This window comes from Ranitomeya variabilis, chromosome 2 (assembly GCF_051348905.1).
Source record: "Ranitomeya variabilis isolate aRanVar5 chromosome 2, aRanVar5.hap1, whole genome shotgun sequence".
NCBI classification, from domain to species: Eukaryota; Metazoa; Chordata; class Amphibia; order Anura; family Dendrobatidae; genus Ranitomeya; species Ranitomeya variabilis.
In genome coordinates, this window is record NC_135233.1 from 488,950,105 (window position 1) to 488,963,073 (window position 12,969).

The window sequence follows — 12,969 nt, forward strand, 5'->3', positions numbered from 1 at the left end:
TTCACGCACAACCATCTCTAGGGTTTACAGAGAATGGTCCGAAAAAGAAAAACAATCCAGTGAGCGGCAGTTCTGTGGGCGGAAATGCCTTGTTGATGCCAGAGGTCAGAGGAGAATGGGCAGACTGGTTCGAGCTGATAGAAAGGCAACAGTGACTCAAATCGCCACCCGTTACAACCAAGGTAGGCCTATGAGCATCTCTGAACGCACAATGCGTCGAACTTTGAGGCAGATGGGCTACAGCAGCAGAAGACCACACCGGGTACCACTCCTTTCAGCTAAGAACAGGAAACTGAGGCTACAATTTGTACAAGCTCATCGAAATTGGACAGTAGAAGATTGGAAAAACGTTGCTTGGTCTGATGAGTCTCGATTTCTGCTGCGACATTCGGATGGTAGGGTCAGAATTTGGCGTAAACAACATGAAAGCATGGATCCATCCTGCCTTGTATGGAGCATCTTTGGGATGTGCAGCCGACAAATCTGCGGCAACTGTGTGATGCCATCATGTCAATATGGACCAAAATCTCTGAGGAATGCTTCCAGCACCTTGTTGAATCTATGCCACGAAGAATTGAGGCAGTTCTGAAGGCAAAAGGGGGTCCAACCCGTTACTAGCATGGTGTACCTAATAAAATGGCCGGTGAGTGTGTGTATATATATATATATATATATATATATATATATATATATATATATATATATATATATATATATATATATATATATATATATATATATATATATATATATATATATATATATATATATATGTATATGTGTCTCACTGATATATATATATATATATATATATATATATATATATATATACCTATTCTATGTGTACACATTTATTATACCTATTCTGTCAGTGTGATTTTACTGTACACCGCACTGAATTACCGGCTTTTCACTAACACCGCTGCGTATTTCTCGCAAGTCACACGCATGGTCCATGTGTAATCCGTAATTTTCTCGCCCCCATAGACTTTCATTGGCGGATTTTTTGCGCAATACGGTGACAAACGCAGCATGCTGCCGTACAAGACCGTATAATACGGATCCGTAAAATACGGCAGATAGGAGTAGCCCCATAGAGAATCATTGTACCGTATGCAATCCGTATTTTCTGCACCTCTCATACGTCCGTAAAACACGCCAGTGTGACGCCGGCCCTAAATCATAGCAAAGTGTGCCCACTGTAGACCTTTAAATGCTGCGCTGTATTGTGTAGATGATGGTGTTAATATGAAGGGATGCTCCTCTCCAGCACGGCCCGGGACCCCTCTCTAAAGGACTGCGGGGGCAGCTTTGTACTATTTTCAGCTTTGCTCTGCTTTATAAAGTCCTAACAGTAGCTGATCTCATGGAAAATCCTCCCTCCGTGGCGGCTGAATGGTGATTCAGAGGCGGCTGTGGAGCGCTGTTTCTGCTGAGTGTCTGTTTTCGGCCTTGCTATATTACTATATCTTACAGTTATTAGGTTCTTTAGAAGGATGGAGATCTGAGGATTTATTCTGCCGGAATATAGGCTGAACTGGATGGACAAATGTCTTTTTTGGGCCTTGCTAACTCTGTTACTGTATCTTCCAGCAGATTGTGCTCCTTTCCCCTCCAGGTCTGTGTCTGCCTCTGGCTCTGCTATATTTGCAGCCACTGTATTTATAGCAGGTGGGGTGTGCCGCTCCCTGCCTGGCACTGCCGCCCCTCCCTCCTGCTTCCTGCTCCTCCAGTTTAACTCTATCCCAGTCTGCTGCCACCATGCCATGCGGTGCCCAGTGACACACAAGTATTATTGTGCCCGCTCCCATTACCCTCCCGGATTTTATACGCTGTAGTATCATTCATGTATAACTGGGATGGACACAAAGAAGAGGGCCCCTGTGTGAGATCACTATAAGAAAGGGCCCTTTGCAGTCCAATAGATCCTAGTAATGCACTACTCCATCTTTGATAGTGACTGTGGGTCCCCTTACTGGTGTGCCCCTGTGTACATGCAGAGAGCATACATTGCTCTGGACTACCTGCCTCATCACATTGGATGAAGTGGCTGATAAAGGAGAATACATTGTCTTCATCTTCACAGAAAACAGAGAAGGCTCAATGCATTTTTTGCAAATGAGAAAAAACATATAGTTATTCTTAAGTTAAATTAGTATGTCCGTTTTTACCTGCAGTTTGGTATTTGTTTTTCTCGAATGGAAAAAAAATGTCTCCTACCCATTAATGGGAATCTGTCGCCAGGTTTCTGCCGATTGATCAGCGAGCTGCATAATGTAGAGACAGAGACCCTGATTCCAGCGGTGTGTCACTTACTGGGCTGTGTAATGTAATTTTGATAAAATCACAGTTTTATCAGCAGGAGATTATCATAAGAGGACTAGTAAACCTGCTGTGATGTAGTCCAACCACGCCCCCAACACTGATTGGCAGCTTTCTGTGCATTGTTAATGTACACGAAAGGCAGCCTATCAGAGGTGTGGGCGGGGTTATACAGAGATCAGCATTCTGAGAACTGCTAGATCTGCAGCAGAGGTAACAGGGATTTTATGAAATAGACAGCATGCGGCCCAATGAGTGATACATCACTGGAATCAGGCTCTCTGCCCCTACATCCTGCTGCTCTCAGATGGGCAGCAAAAATTTGGTGACTGATTCTCTTTAAATACTAAAAATTAAGCAGGCATGGCTCAGATGACATACCGATACCATTCTTCATGTTCCATCAGTCTTTATCTTCACAGACACAATGATTTCAATAGACGTGTTTTATTCATAACTCAGTCCAAAAGCAGATATGTCACCAAGCCCATAGACTGTAACATGTACTAATCCTATGTCAAAAACTGGATAGAACACGCACATGAAAAATGGACGTCTGAATGAGGCCTTACAGGAGGTGGTGTATTATTATTTTTGTGGGGGCACTCTGAATGGTAAAGCACACTGTATGGGCTAAAGGTGCCTGCCACTTACTGGAACCAAAGGGAGGCTTTTTTTTTTTTTTTCTACCACTGTCGGGTAAATGGATCCCTATGTATAAGTTTGATAGACACTTCAGATGCAGTGTGAACATCATTGTTTTGTAATGTGGTTTTTATAGGTGGAATCTGTTTATTTGACTTTCTTCACCTATAAAATATGTGCAGCCAAAAAATTAAAGCCACAGTTCAAAACCACTGCAACGTGTAGAAAAATTGCAGGCGTCTTTGATGCAGGTTTTTGCTATGTAATCTGAGGATTGCATGAGGTAGGTTTTAAAGCACAGAATGCAATGATATGTTACTTATCTGGCTGTGTGCTGTTTACTTACAGTGAAGGTTTAATTACCAGGAGATTATCACTGCCAGGTCTTAGGTACAGGTGACTGCTAGTCTGACTCCGCCCCTCCTGTGTTAAGCCACTTACTGTCAATAGACAATGTACATACAGGCTCTGGTGTGGGCGGGGTTAGCTTTCTCAGCTCTGCTGCATTGCTAAATCTAAACACTTGATTGTGTAAGAACAGCTGCACCCAGTAAATGAAGTGACACATAGCTGGAATCAGGGTCTCTTGGCCTACATTACGCTGTTCTTAGATAAGGTAGCAGAAATCTGCTTACTGATTCCCTTTAACCATTTGTTTCTGACCCGAACTCCAAAGTGTCCTTGGCACGTATGAGTCTCAGTAAGCCCGCGGCTAGATTCTGCAGCACGCAAATGTGTGGGTTCATATGTTGCAGATTTGGGGCAGATTTTTCCACAGCACCTCTATGTATCTTACTTGTGGACTATGCTGTGGATTTTGGTGCAGATTTCACCCTTTACTTTGCAGATGGTATAATCCACACTGATTTTGCACAAAGAATTGACATGCTGCGGGTATTAAAAAAAAAAAAAACAAAACAAAAAAAACCCCAAACTTTACCAGACACCATTTCCACACTGATTTCATGCCAAAAAAACCCCGTAGCATGTGGATGGGATTAAGATGAAACTATTTCACTTTCAAAATGCTGCAGATCTTATTTGCAAAAAATCTGCGCCAAATGGGGGGCTGGCCGTAATCCCCTGCACATGCTGTGCTTTATTTGGTGCCAAAGTTTCTTGTGTTGCCTTTTTTTTTTAATTTGCAGCTTTAAGATTTTGTGCAGAATCTGCTGAATATTTCACTTTGCAAAAGATAAGAAATCTGCAGCAGATCTGCGTGACATGTCTAGATACGGTGGATATGCAACTTGTGAACCCAAACTTAGGGTTTTGGGTTTTTTTTTTTTTTTTTTAAAGAGCCATTGTTGAATCTTTTTTCCAGTACTGTAGGTTGGGTAATGAAGCACAATTACCGCTGATGGTCTCACCTGGCGAACGCTGGGAGGACCGGACAGAGGAAGCATTCACCCTGGAGCGCAGAGACTCCTATAACGTCAGAGCCGTCCGGAGTCCTCCTAGCGCCATCATTAAGTGAAATATCTGAATGTCCGTGCTTGTGTGTGGCGTGGTAACAGGGCTTCCATTGTGAAGTAGTACTGCTCATGTCTTCTGTGTTTTTTGTTAGCACTGCAGGTAAACTAGAGCATTTATTTTATGACTGCGAGATTATCTTGTTCAGTTTTTGGTACAATTCCAGCTAGAACCTTAAACCCACAGTCAGGCATGTGTGCAGCATGTGAACAGCGCCTAAATAAATTATCAGCATCCAGATCTTATTCACTGTGTGATACTGAGATGTGGTCTTACATGCGGAGTTGCAAGTTCTGCGTCTTTTTTGTGCAAAATGAGTCACTTTCCATGCAACTACACGAAAATGCAAAGAGGAAATGCTGCCTTTACATCGCCATCCAGCTCTGCTCCTGCGTCCTGATAGAGCCAGGAGAAATGTGACTGCTGAAGATATGTATTCATACCAGACTAGAAAGTGGAAGGCACCAACAACATATCCACTGCAAGGAAGTGGTTTCTTTTTCACGAGTTCATCTGTAATAGTTTGGCGCTTTTTTTTTTTGTTTCCCGTCGGGCAGTAGTTACGCATTTTTGATGCAGGTTTAATCATGCCGACAAAAAAATCCGTGTACCCAGAGTTCTGACCATAATCTTGTTGTTTAGGATTATGGTTGTATTCTACAATTTGGCGAAAAGATGTGCAAGACCCTAGTCCAGCATTTATGCTGGTAATCTGTGGCCTGCCAGTAAAGCCCTGTAAACCTACTCCTTCTTTCAGTCTCCTCCAGTGTCTCTTCCGATTAGCAGGCCCAACAAAACATCATACGTATGCGGCATCAGACCTGCATATCATAAGAGCCGCTGGGGATCCTAGTGGGTAGGAGGAGGTAGCTGCATCAGATCTACATGTCAGAAGAAAAGATCTGAATCCTGGTGGGTAGGAGGAGGTTGCTGCATCGGACCTACATATCAGAAGAGCCGCTGGGGATCCTGGTGGGTAGGAGGAGTTGCTGCATGGGACCTACATATCAGAAGAGCCGCTGGTGATCCTGGTGGGTAGGAGGAGGTTGCTGCATGGGACCTACATATCAGAAGAGCCGCTGGTGATCCTGGTGGGTAGGAGGAGGTTGCTGCATGAGACCTACATATCAGAAGAGCCGCTGGGGATCCTGGTGGGTAGGAGGAGGTTGCTGCATGGGACCTACATATCAGAAGAGCCGCTGGGGATCCTGGTGGGTAGGAGGAGGTTGCTGCATGGGACCTACATATCAGAAGAGCCGCTGGGGATCCTGGCGGGTAGGAGGAGGTTGCTGCATGGGACCTACATATCAGAAGAGCCGCTGGGGATCCTGGTGGGTAGGAGGAGGTTGCTGCATGGGACCTACATATCAGAAGAGCTGCTGGGGATCCTGGTGGGTAGGAGGAGGTTGCTGCATGGGACCTACATATCAGAAGAGCCTCTGGGGATCCTGGTGGGTAGAAGGAGGTTGCTGCATGGGACCTACATATCAGAAGAGCCGCTGGGGATCCTAGCGGGTAGGAGGAGGTTGCTGCATGGGACCTACATATCAGAAGAGCCGCTGGGGATCCTGGTGGGTAAGAGGAGGTTGCTGCATGGGACCTACATATCAGAAGAGCCGCTGGGGATCCTGGCCGGTAGGAGGAGGTTGCTGCATGGGACCTACATATCAGAAGAGCCGCTGGGGATCCTGGTGGGTAGGAGGAGGTTGCTGCATGGGACCTACATATCATAAGAGCCGCTGGGGATCCTGGCGGGTAGGAGGAGGTTGCTGCATCAGATCTACATATCAGAAGAAAAGATGGGAATCCTGGCAAGTAGGAGGTTGCTGCATGGGACCTACATATAATAGCCACCAGGGATCCTGGCGGGTAGGAGGAGGTTGCTGCATGGGACCTACATATCAAGAGCCGCTGGGGATCCTGGCGGGTAGGAGGAGGTTGCTGCATCAGACCTACATATCAGAAGAGCCGCTGGGGATCCTGGTGGGTAGGAGGAGGTTGCTGCATGGGACCTACATATCAGAAGAGCCGCTGGGGATCCTGGCGGGTAGGAGGAGGTTGCTGCATGGGACCTACATATCAGAAGAGCCGCTGGGGATCCTGGTGGGTAGAAGGAGGTTGCTGCATGGGACCTACATATCATAAGAGCCGCTGGGGATCCTGGCGGGTAGGAGGAGGTTGCTGCATGGGACCTACATATCAGAAGAGCCGCTGGTGATCCTGGTGGGTAGGAGGAGGTTGCTGCATGGGACCTACATATCAGAAGAGCCGCTGGGGATCCTGGTGGGTAGGAGGAGGTTGCTGCATGGGACCTACATATCAGAAGAGCCGCTGGGGATCCTGGCGGGTAGGAGGAGGTTGCTGCATGGGACCTACATATCAGAAGAGCCGCTGGGGATCCTGGCGGGTAGGAGGAGGTTGCTGCATCAGACCTACATATCAGAAGAGCCGCTGGGGATCCTGGTGGGTAGGAGGAGGTTGCTGCATGGGACCTACATATCAGAAGAGCCGCTGGGGATCCTGGCAGGTAGGAGGAGGTTGCTGCATGGGACCTACATATCAGAAGAGCCGCTGGGGATCCTGGTGGGTAGAAGGAGGTTGCTGCATGGGACCTACATATCATAAGAGCCGCTGGGGATCCTGGCGGGTAGGAGGAGGTTGCTGCATGGGACCTACATATCAGAAGAGCCGCTGGGGATCCTGGTGGGTAGAAGGAGGTTGCTGCATGGGACCTACATATCATAAGAGCCGCTGGGGATCCTGGCGGGTAGGAGGAGGTTGCTGCATGGGACCTACATATCAGAAGAGCCGCTGGTGATCCTGGTGGGTAGGAGGAGGTTGCTGCATGGGACCTACATATCAGAAGAGCCGCTGGGGATCCTGGTGGGTAGGAGGAGGTTGCTGCATGGGACCTACATATCAGAAGAGCCGCTGGGGATCCTGGCGGGTAGGAGGAGGTTGCTGCATGGGACCTACATATCAGAAGAGCCGCTGGGGATCCTGGCGGGTAGGAGGAGGTTGCTGCATCAGACCTACATATCAGAAGAGCCGCTGGGGATCCTGGTGGGTAGGAGGAGGTTGCTGCATGGGACCTACATATCAGAAGAGCCGCTGGGGATCCTGGCAGGTAGGAGGAGGTTGCTGCATGGGACCTACATATCAGAAGAGCCGCTGGGGATCCTGGTGGGTAGAAGGAGGTTGCTGCATGGGACCTACATATCATAAGAGCCGCTGGGGATCGTGGCGGGTAGGAGGAGGTTGCTGCATGGGACCTACATATCAGAAGAGCCGCTGGGGATCCTGGCGGGTAGGAGGAGGTTGCTGCATGGGACCTACATATCAGAAGAGCCGCTGGGGATCCTGGTGGGTAGGGGGAGGTAGCTGCATCAGATCTACATATCCGAAGAAAAGATGGGAATCCTGGCAAGTAGGAGGTTGCTGCATGGGACCTACATATAATAGCCACCGGGGATCCTGGCGGGTAGGAGGAGGTTGCTGCATCAGACCTACATATCAGAAGAGCCGCTGGGGATCCTGGTGGGTAGGAGGAGGTTGCTGCATGGGACCTACATATCAGAAGAGCCGCTGGGGATCCTGGCGGGTAGGAGGAGGTTGCTGCATCAGACCTACATATCAGAAGAGCCGCTGGGGATCCTGGTGGGTAGGAGGAGGTTGCTGCATGGGACCTACATATCAGAAGAGCCGCTGGGGATCCTGGTGGGTAGGAGGAGGTTGCTGCATGGGACCTACATATCAGAAGAGCCGCTGGGGATCCTGGTGGGTAGGAGGAGGTTGCTCCATGGGACCTACATATCAGAAGAGCCGCTGGGGATCCTGGCGGGTAGGAGGAGGTTGCTGCATCAGACCTACATATCAGAAGAGCCGCTGGGGATCCTGGTGGGTAGGAGGAGGTTGCTGCATGGGACCTACATATCAGAAGAGCCGCTGGGGATCCTGGCGGGTAGGAGGAGGTTGCTGTATCGGACCTACATATAATAGCCACCGGGGATCCTGGCGGGTAGGGCAAGGTTTACCGACCTCTGGTCAGCTGGCATGGACTACTGAGGTGGCGTCTGGACCAGATTGAATATAGCATGGATGGTCATACATTCGTGTAGATTATTCTGCCGTTTCCCATTCATCTATGTTAGCTGTGCAGAGGACCCTATTCACATGTGGATATTCTCTCACTGCACTATCTATCTTCACGGCTGTGAATGAGCAATAATTGTATAATAAAAAACCTGTTTTCAGACTTGTTATGGACACAAGTCCCAGCCCAACTCCAGATTAAGTGGCCCGAACTGACAGTTTTATGGATACCAATGAATCTGCCAGTTTGGGTAATTAGACTGGCAGTCGGGCCGGGACTTGCGTCCACAATATGCTCCTCTGAAACAGGCCTAAGGCTTGTAACTATTTTACAGCGCTGTATAAAGGTGGGAGAAAGTTTGGATGTTGCTGTTGAATTTTTTATTTTTTTATTTTGCACTGAGGCTGCAATTTGTGACTGTAACTGAGGGCCTCATGTAAGCAGGGGAGCCATGTGCTATGATCCTTCCCAACCCCTGTACTGGTGTGTGCAGCTCTCGGAGCTATCCTCCCCTGAAAACCATATTCTAGGTACATACAGCATCAGATGGAACATGCCTTGTCAGATTCCATACACATCATCCCGTGCCTTTGTAGAAAGTCAGACTCTCCTAGAGCTGCGGCACTCCAATGGGAGACCTGTTACGGCTCCGTACAAAACTGTGCCGTGCCTTTTATGTAAGGGGCTGTTTATTTAACTTGCTACTTTTTTTGTCAATATTTTGAAAACGTTTGTTCTAAACTTCAGTCTTGCCGCAACCTATGAGCGAACCGTACAGCTGCGTCTGATACTCTCCAGCAAATACTGCTGTTATAGTGTGCTCCACTGCGTCTCATTTATTAGTATGGCGTATTTTACGCCTATGAGATTGCAGAGGCTATTTAGAGAGGATTTCGCCTATAGACTGATGCACACAGCATAATAAATCTGGTGCATTAATAATTATCCGAATTTGTGAGTGTATTTTTACATATGTGGGGAGAAATATTGGAAAGGACAAAAAGCGCAATCGGTTTTTATCTGGGTATAAAATGATTAAAGGGCATGCACAATGGTGCTCACCTGGTTGATTGTGTGCACACAACCACTGATAAGGTTGCTGCAGACCCACGGGGAGAAAATAAGGAAACCAAACGGGAAACAAATGGGTTACCCTGCGCTGCCATTGAAGAAAGATGAGAAAAACAGAATCCAAATGTATGCGGTTTATTCGTCAACCCGTTTTGAAGTTTCCAACTTCATCAGCACATACCACTGTGATGTTTGTGGTTCGTCACCATAGGTTGTCCTGATGAAGTTGTAAACTTCGAAACGCGTTGACATCCATTTTTCTTATCCTTCGACAGCAATGCAGGTTAAGCCATTTGTTTCCAGTTTTGTGTCCTTTATATTTACATATGGTCAGCTATGCATTTCCACGAATAAATAATAAATGTGGCCCAATATCTAAATGTCACCCCGTGGGGATGTCTAGTCCCAGTCCACACTACCAGGACATATGCATTAGGACTTAAAATAGCTACCCGCATGTGTGCGCCATAAAACTGCTCCTGAGAAAATGTCTGCACTATGGCGTAGATTTATTCTGTATGTCTGACATAGGGCACAAACATGGCGCAAATAGAGGCATCTGTTAATTTATGAGAAGTGGGTCAGAAATCCACTTATAGCGTCAATCTCCTGCCATCTTTTCCCTGGATAGTCATGTCCATCTTTAAAAAGAAAAGTGCAAATGAGTAAAGAACGAAGTGTATGTACATATAACTTTTTTTGTGTATGTATATATAACTTTTTTGTGTATATGTATATATATATATATATATATATATATATATATATATATATATATATATATATATATATATATATATATATATATATAATTTTTTTTTTTTTTTTCCTGTATATCAAACCATGGTAAGGTGACACATTGTCATTGCTAGTCCTTTGTTCCCGGCATGTAGGCACCTAGATAGCCAGGACATAGCGTCTCCTTATGGAGGGGGATCCATGTTTTAGGTTGGAAAAGGGCTTAGCGGCGTGACCCTGGCCTTACGTGGGTTTCCTTTGGGAATACTTGGCCCGCCTGTAGAGATGTGACGGGCAGCGTGATTGCGTCCTCCGCGTTGCTTATGTGAGCAGCTGGTAGAACAATTGCGCTCCTCCGCCTCAGACAGCAAATGTCCGCAGCCAGCACTTTCCTTTACAGAACAGTGTTGTATAAGTGAGACTTCATGTGCATCCTGTTATTATACTCCTGTGCACACACTGTAGGGGGCATCTGAGCCCCTTCACCTGAACAGAGCAGCCACCTCCAAAAAGACAAATATTAGAGCAGTCTTCCCAAACTTCTTGCATTAGTGTTGGCAATGTTGGGAGGGGGTCTTGGATGTGAGCACTCTCCTCCTCTCTATGAATAAGACCTTTCAGACTATTTGTTTTCCTCCTCGCCTCCCTCCCTTTCTCCTCCTCACTCCACCATTGGAGGAGCCTCTATTAGGGCATGGTTTTTCCCACTTTTTTTTGCTTTATGTGCTTGGAAGTTTCGGAGCAGGTCCTGTCACTGTGCTGTCTTCTCGCATACTGGAGGGGGGACCCTCTTAGGTGAGAATGCTGGGGGACCCCGCACCACTCCCTGCAGACAGGACCCTGCTTGTGGCCGGCACCAAGTCTGGATTTACTTGTAAGATGGTCCTCCAGGCGGTGGGCAGAGTGCTGAGGTACGGTGAGCTGACGGCTTGTGGTTTTCACTTGTTGATTCAGTTACATAGTCCTGCAAAGAATTCTGTGTCCTCCAGACCTGTCGAGGGTTATCCGGTTACTTTCTGCTCTGCTGTACTTTGCATACCTACTGCCTCCCCCAGGGTGTGATACGCATTGTCCCTTTTTCCTCTTTTCCATTTCTATTAGGGGAAGCGAATCGATTTCAGTCTGACCGTGTTCCCATTGTAGCATGTTTTCTTTTGCAAAACTGTTTTAACAGTTCCAAAAAAAAATGCCCTATGTGCAGATTTTTGGTGTTTTTTTTTTCCCCTATAGGCTTTCGTCAGGAGCCTGGAAAATGCTTAATAGCGTTTTCTGTGCGGAGTCGTAGCGTTTCTTCACTTAAACAGTAAGAAAAAAGATCTGCACCAAAATCCACTAGAAAGTGCAAAAATCGGCGCAGATTGCGATCTTGCAAATAATGCAACGTTTCAACACATGAGAACATGGTCCTGAATGCCATCGTCATAGGGGTAATCTGAGTATGATTTCCCCTCTGAAGACTTTAATCATGTCTTAGGCTACTTTCACACTAGCGTCGGGCTCGGCCCGTCGTTGTGCGTCGGGCCGACGTTCCCGACGCTAGCGTGGTCTCCGCCGCACAACGGGGGCAGCGGATGCATTTTTCCCACGCATCCGCTGCCCCATTGTGAGGTGCGGGGAAGTGCGGGGAGGTGGGGGCGGAGTTCCGGCCGCGCATGCGCGGTCGGAAAAAGCGGACCGTCGGGAGCAAAAAACGTTACATGCAAGGTTTTTTTCTCCCGACGGTCCGCTACCACACGTCCAAGCGTCGCAAAACGGACGCGACGTTTGGCAATGCGTCGCAAATGCGTCGCTAATGTTAGTCTATGACGAAAAAACGCATCCAGCAAGAACTTTTGCTGGATGCGTATTTTCGGCAAAACGACGCATTTGCGACGTATTGCAGTTAACGCTAGTGTGAAACTAGCCTTATGTGTTTAGAGGTTTTTGATAAGTGTTAATTCCATTTGCACAGCGATCTGGCAACTACCCAGGACCCGGGTAGACAGGTAACAATATATTTCCTATGTGCGTGCCTTCTCATCATCAGTCTGGTATTCCAGCTCCTGTGAATATGGGAAGTTGGCAGTACCAGACGCAGCCTGTGGATCAGAGCGGCGCTGTTTAAGGAGGAAGGAGCCATTTCCAGGTCTCATAGAACCTCTTTAAGAGCAGATTACAAAGCTCCAGAAGCAAGTGTGAATTTTTGTCAAACTCGGAGGATACCCTAACACAGCATCTAAAAGAAGTTGTGCGAATATCCCCTATGCGGGTATGAAGACTGAGTTATCTTAGATACTCACATGTAAAGCGCCATGGAATAAATGGCGCTATAATAATAATAATGCTGTCAAACAATAAGTTTTCTATGGGGTACCGACCCAGGCAACACTCTTTTTTTTGTTTCCTGAAGCCTCCTGTTTGCAGCCATTTGATGGGACAGTGCCTAGAGCGGAACATTTTCCTTCAGGAGATCCTGCAAGGGAACTACTGTACATCCACTTTTTCTTCCGCTGGGTGAAGTTGGGAAAAACACTTTTGAGACTGAAAATATGATAAGCAAGTTGTATTACAATAGGAATGAAGAGAGTGAGTGTTTTTAAGCCTTTTTTTTTGTTTTTGTTTTTTTTGGGGGGCATTTTTCAGAGTGG

The 12,969-nt window shown here is 47.0% G+C and overlaps 1 protein-coding gene across 2 annotated transcripts in view; it reads left to right on the forward strand.

Annotated features, from left to right (window-relative positions):
- The window catches only part of MOB2 (MOB kinase activator 2), a 51,445-nt gene that overhangs the window by 19,366 nt on the left and 19,110 nt on the right, over positions 1 to 12,969 (forward strand). The window contains exon 1 of one of the 2 annotated variants that reach the window (XM_077287887.1): positions 11,091 to 11,253. The exons of the other annotated variant lie outside the window; for it this stretch is intronic. Within the exon in view, the coding sequence (XP_077144002.1) occupies positions 11,144 to 11,253 (110 nt within the window). The 5' untranslated portion in view covers positions 11,091 to 11,143. Of the gene's footprint in view, positions 1 to 11,090; positions 11,254 to 12,969 lie in introns of those variants that run through there. 2 annotated transcript variants of the gene reach the window in all.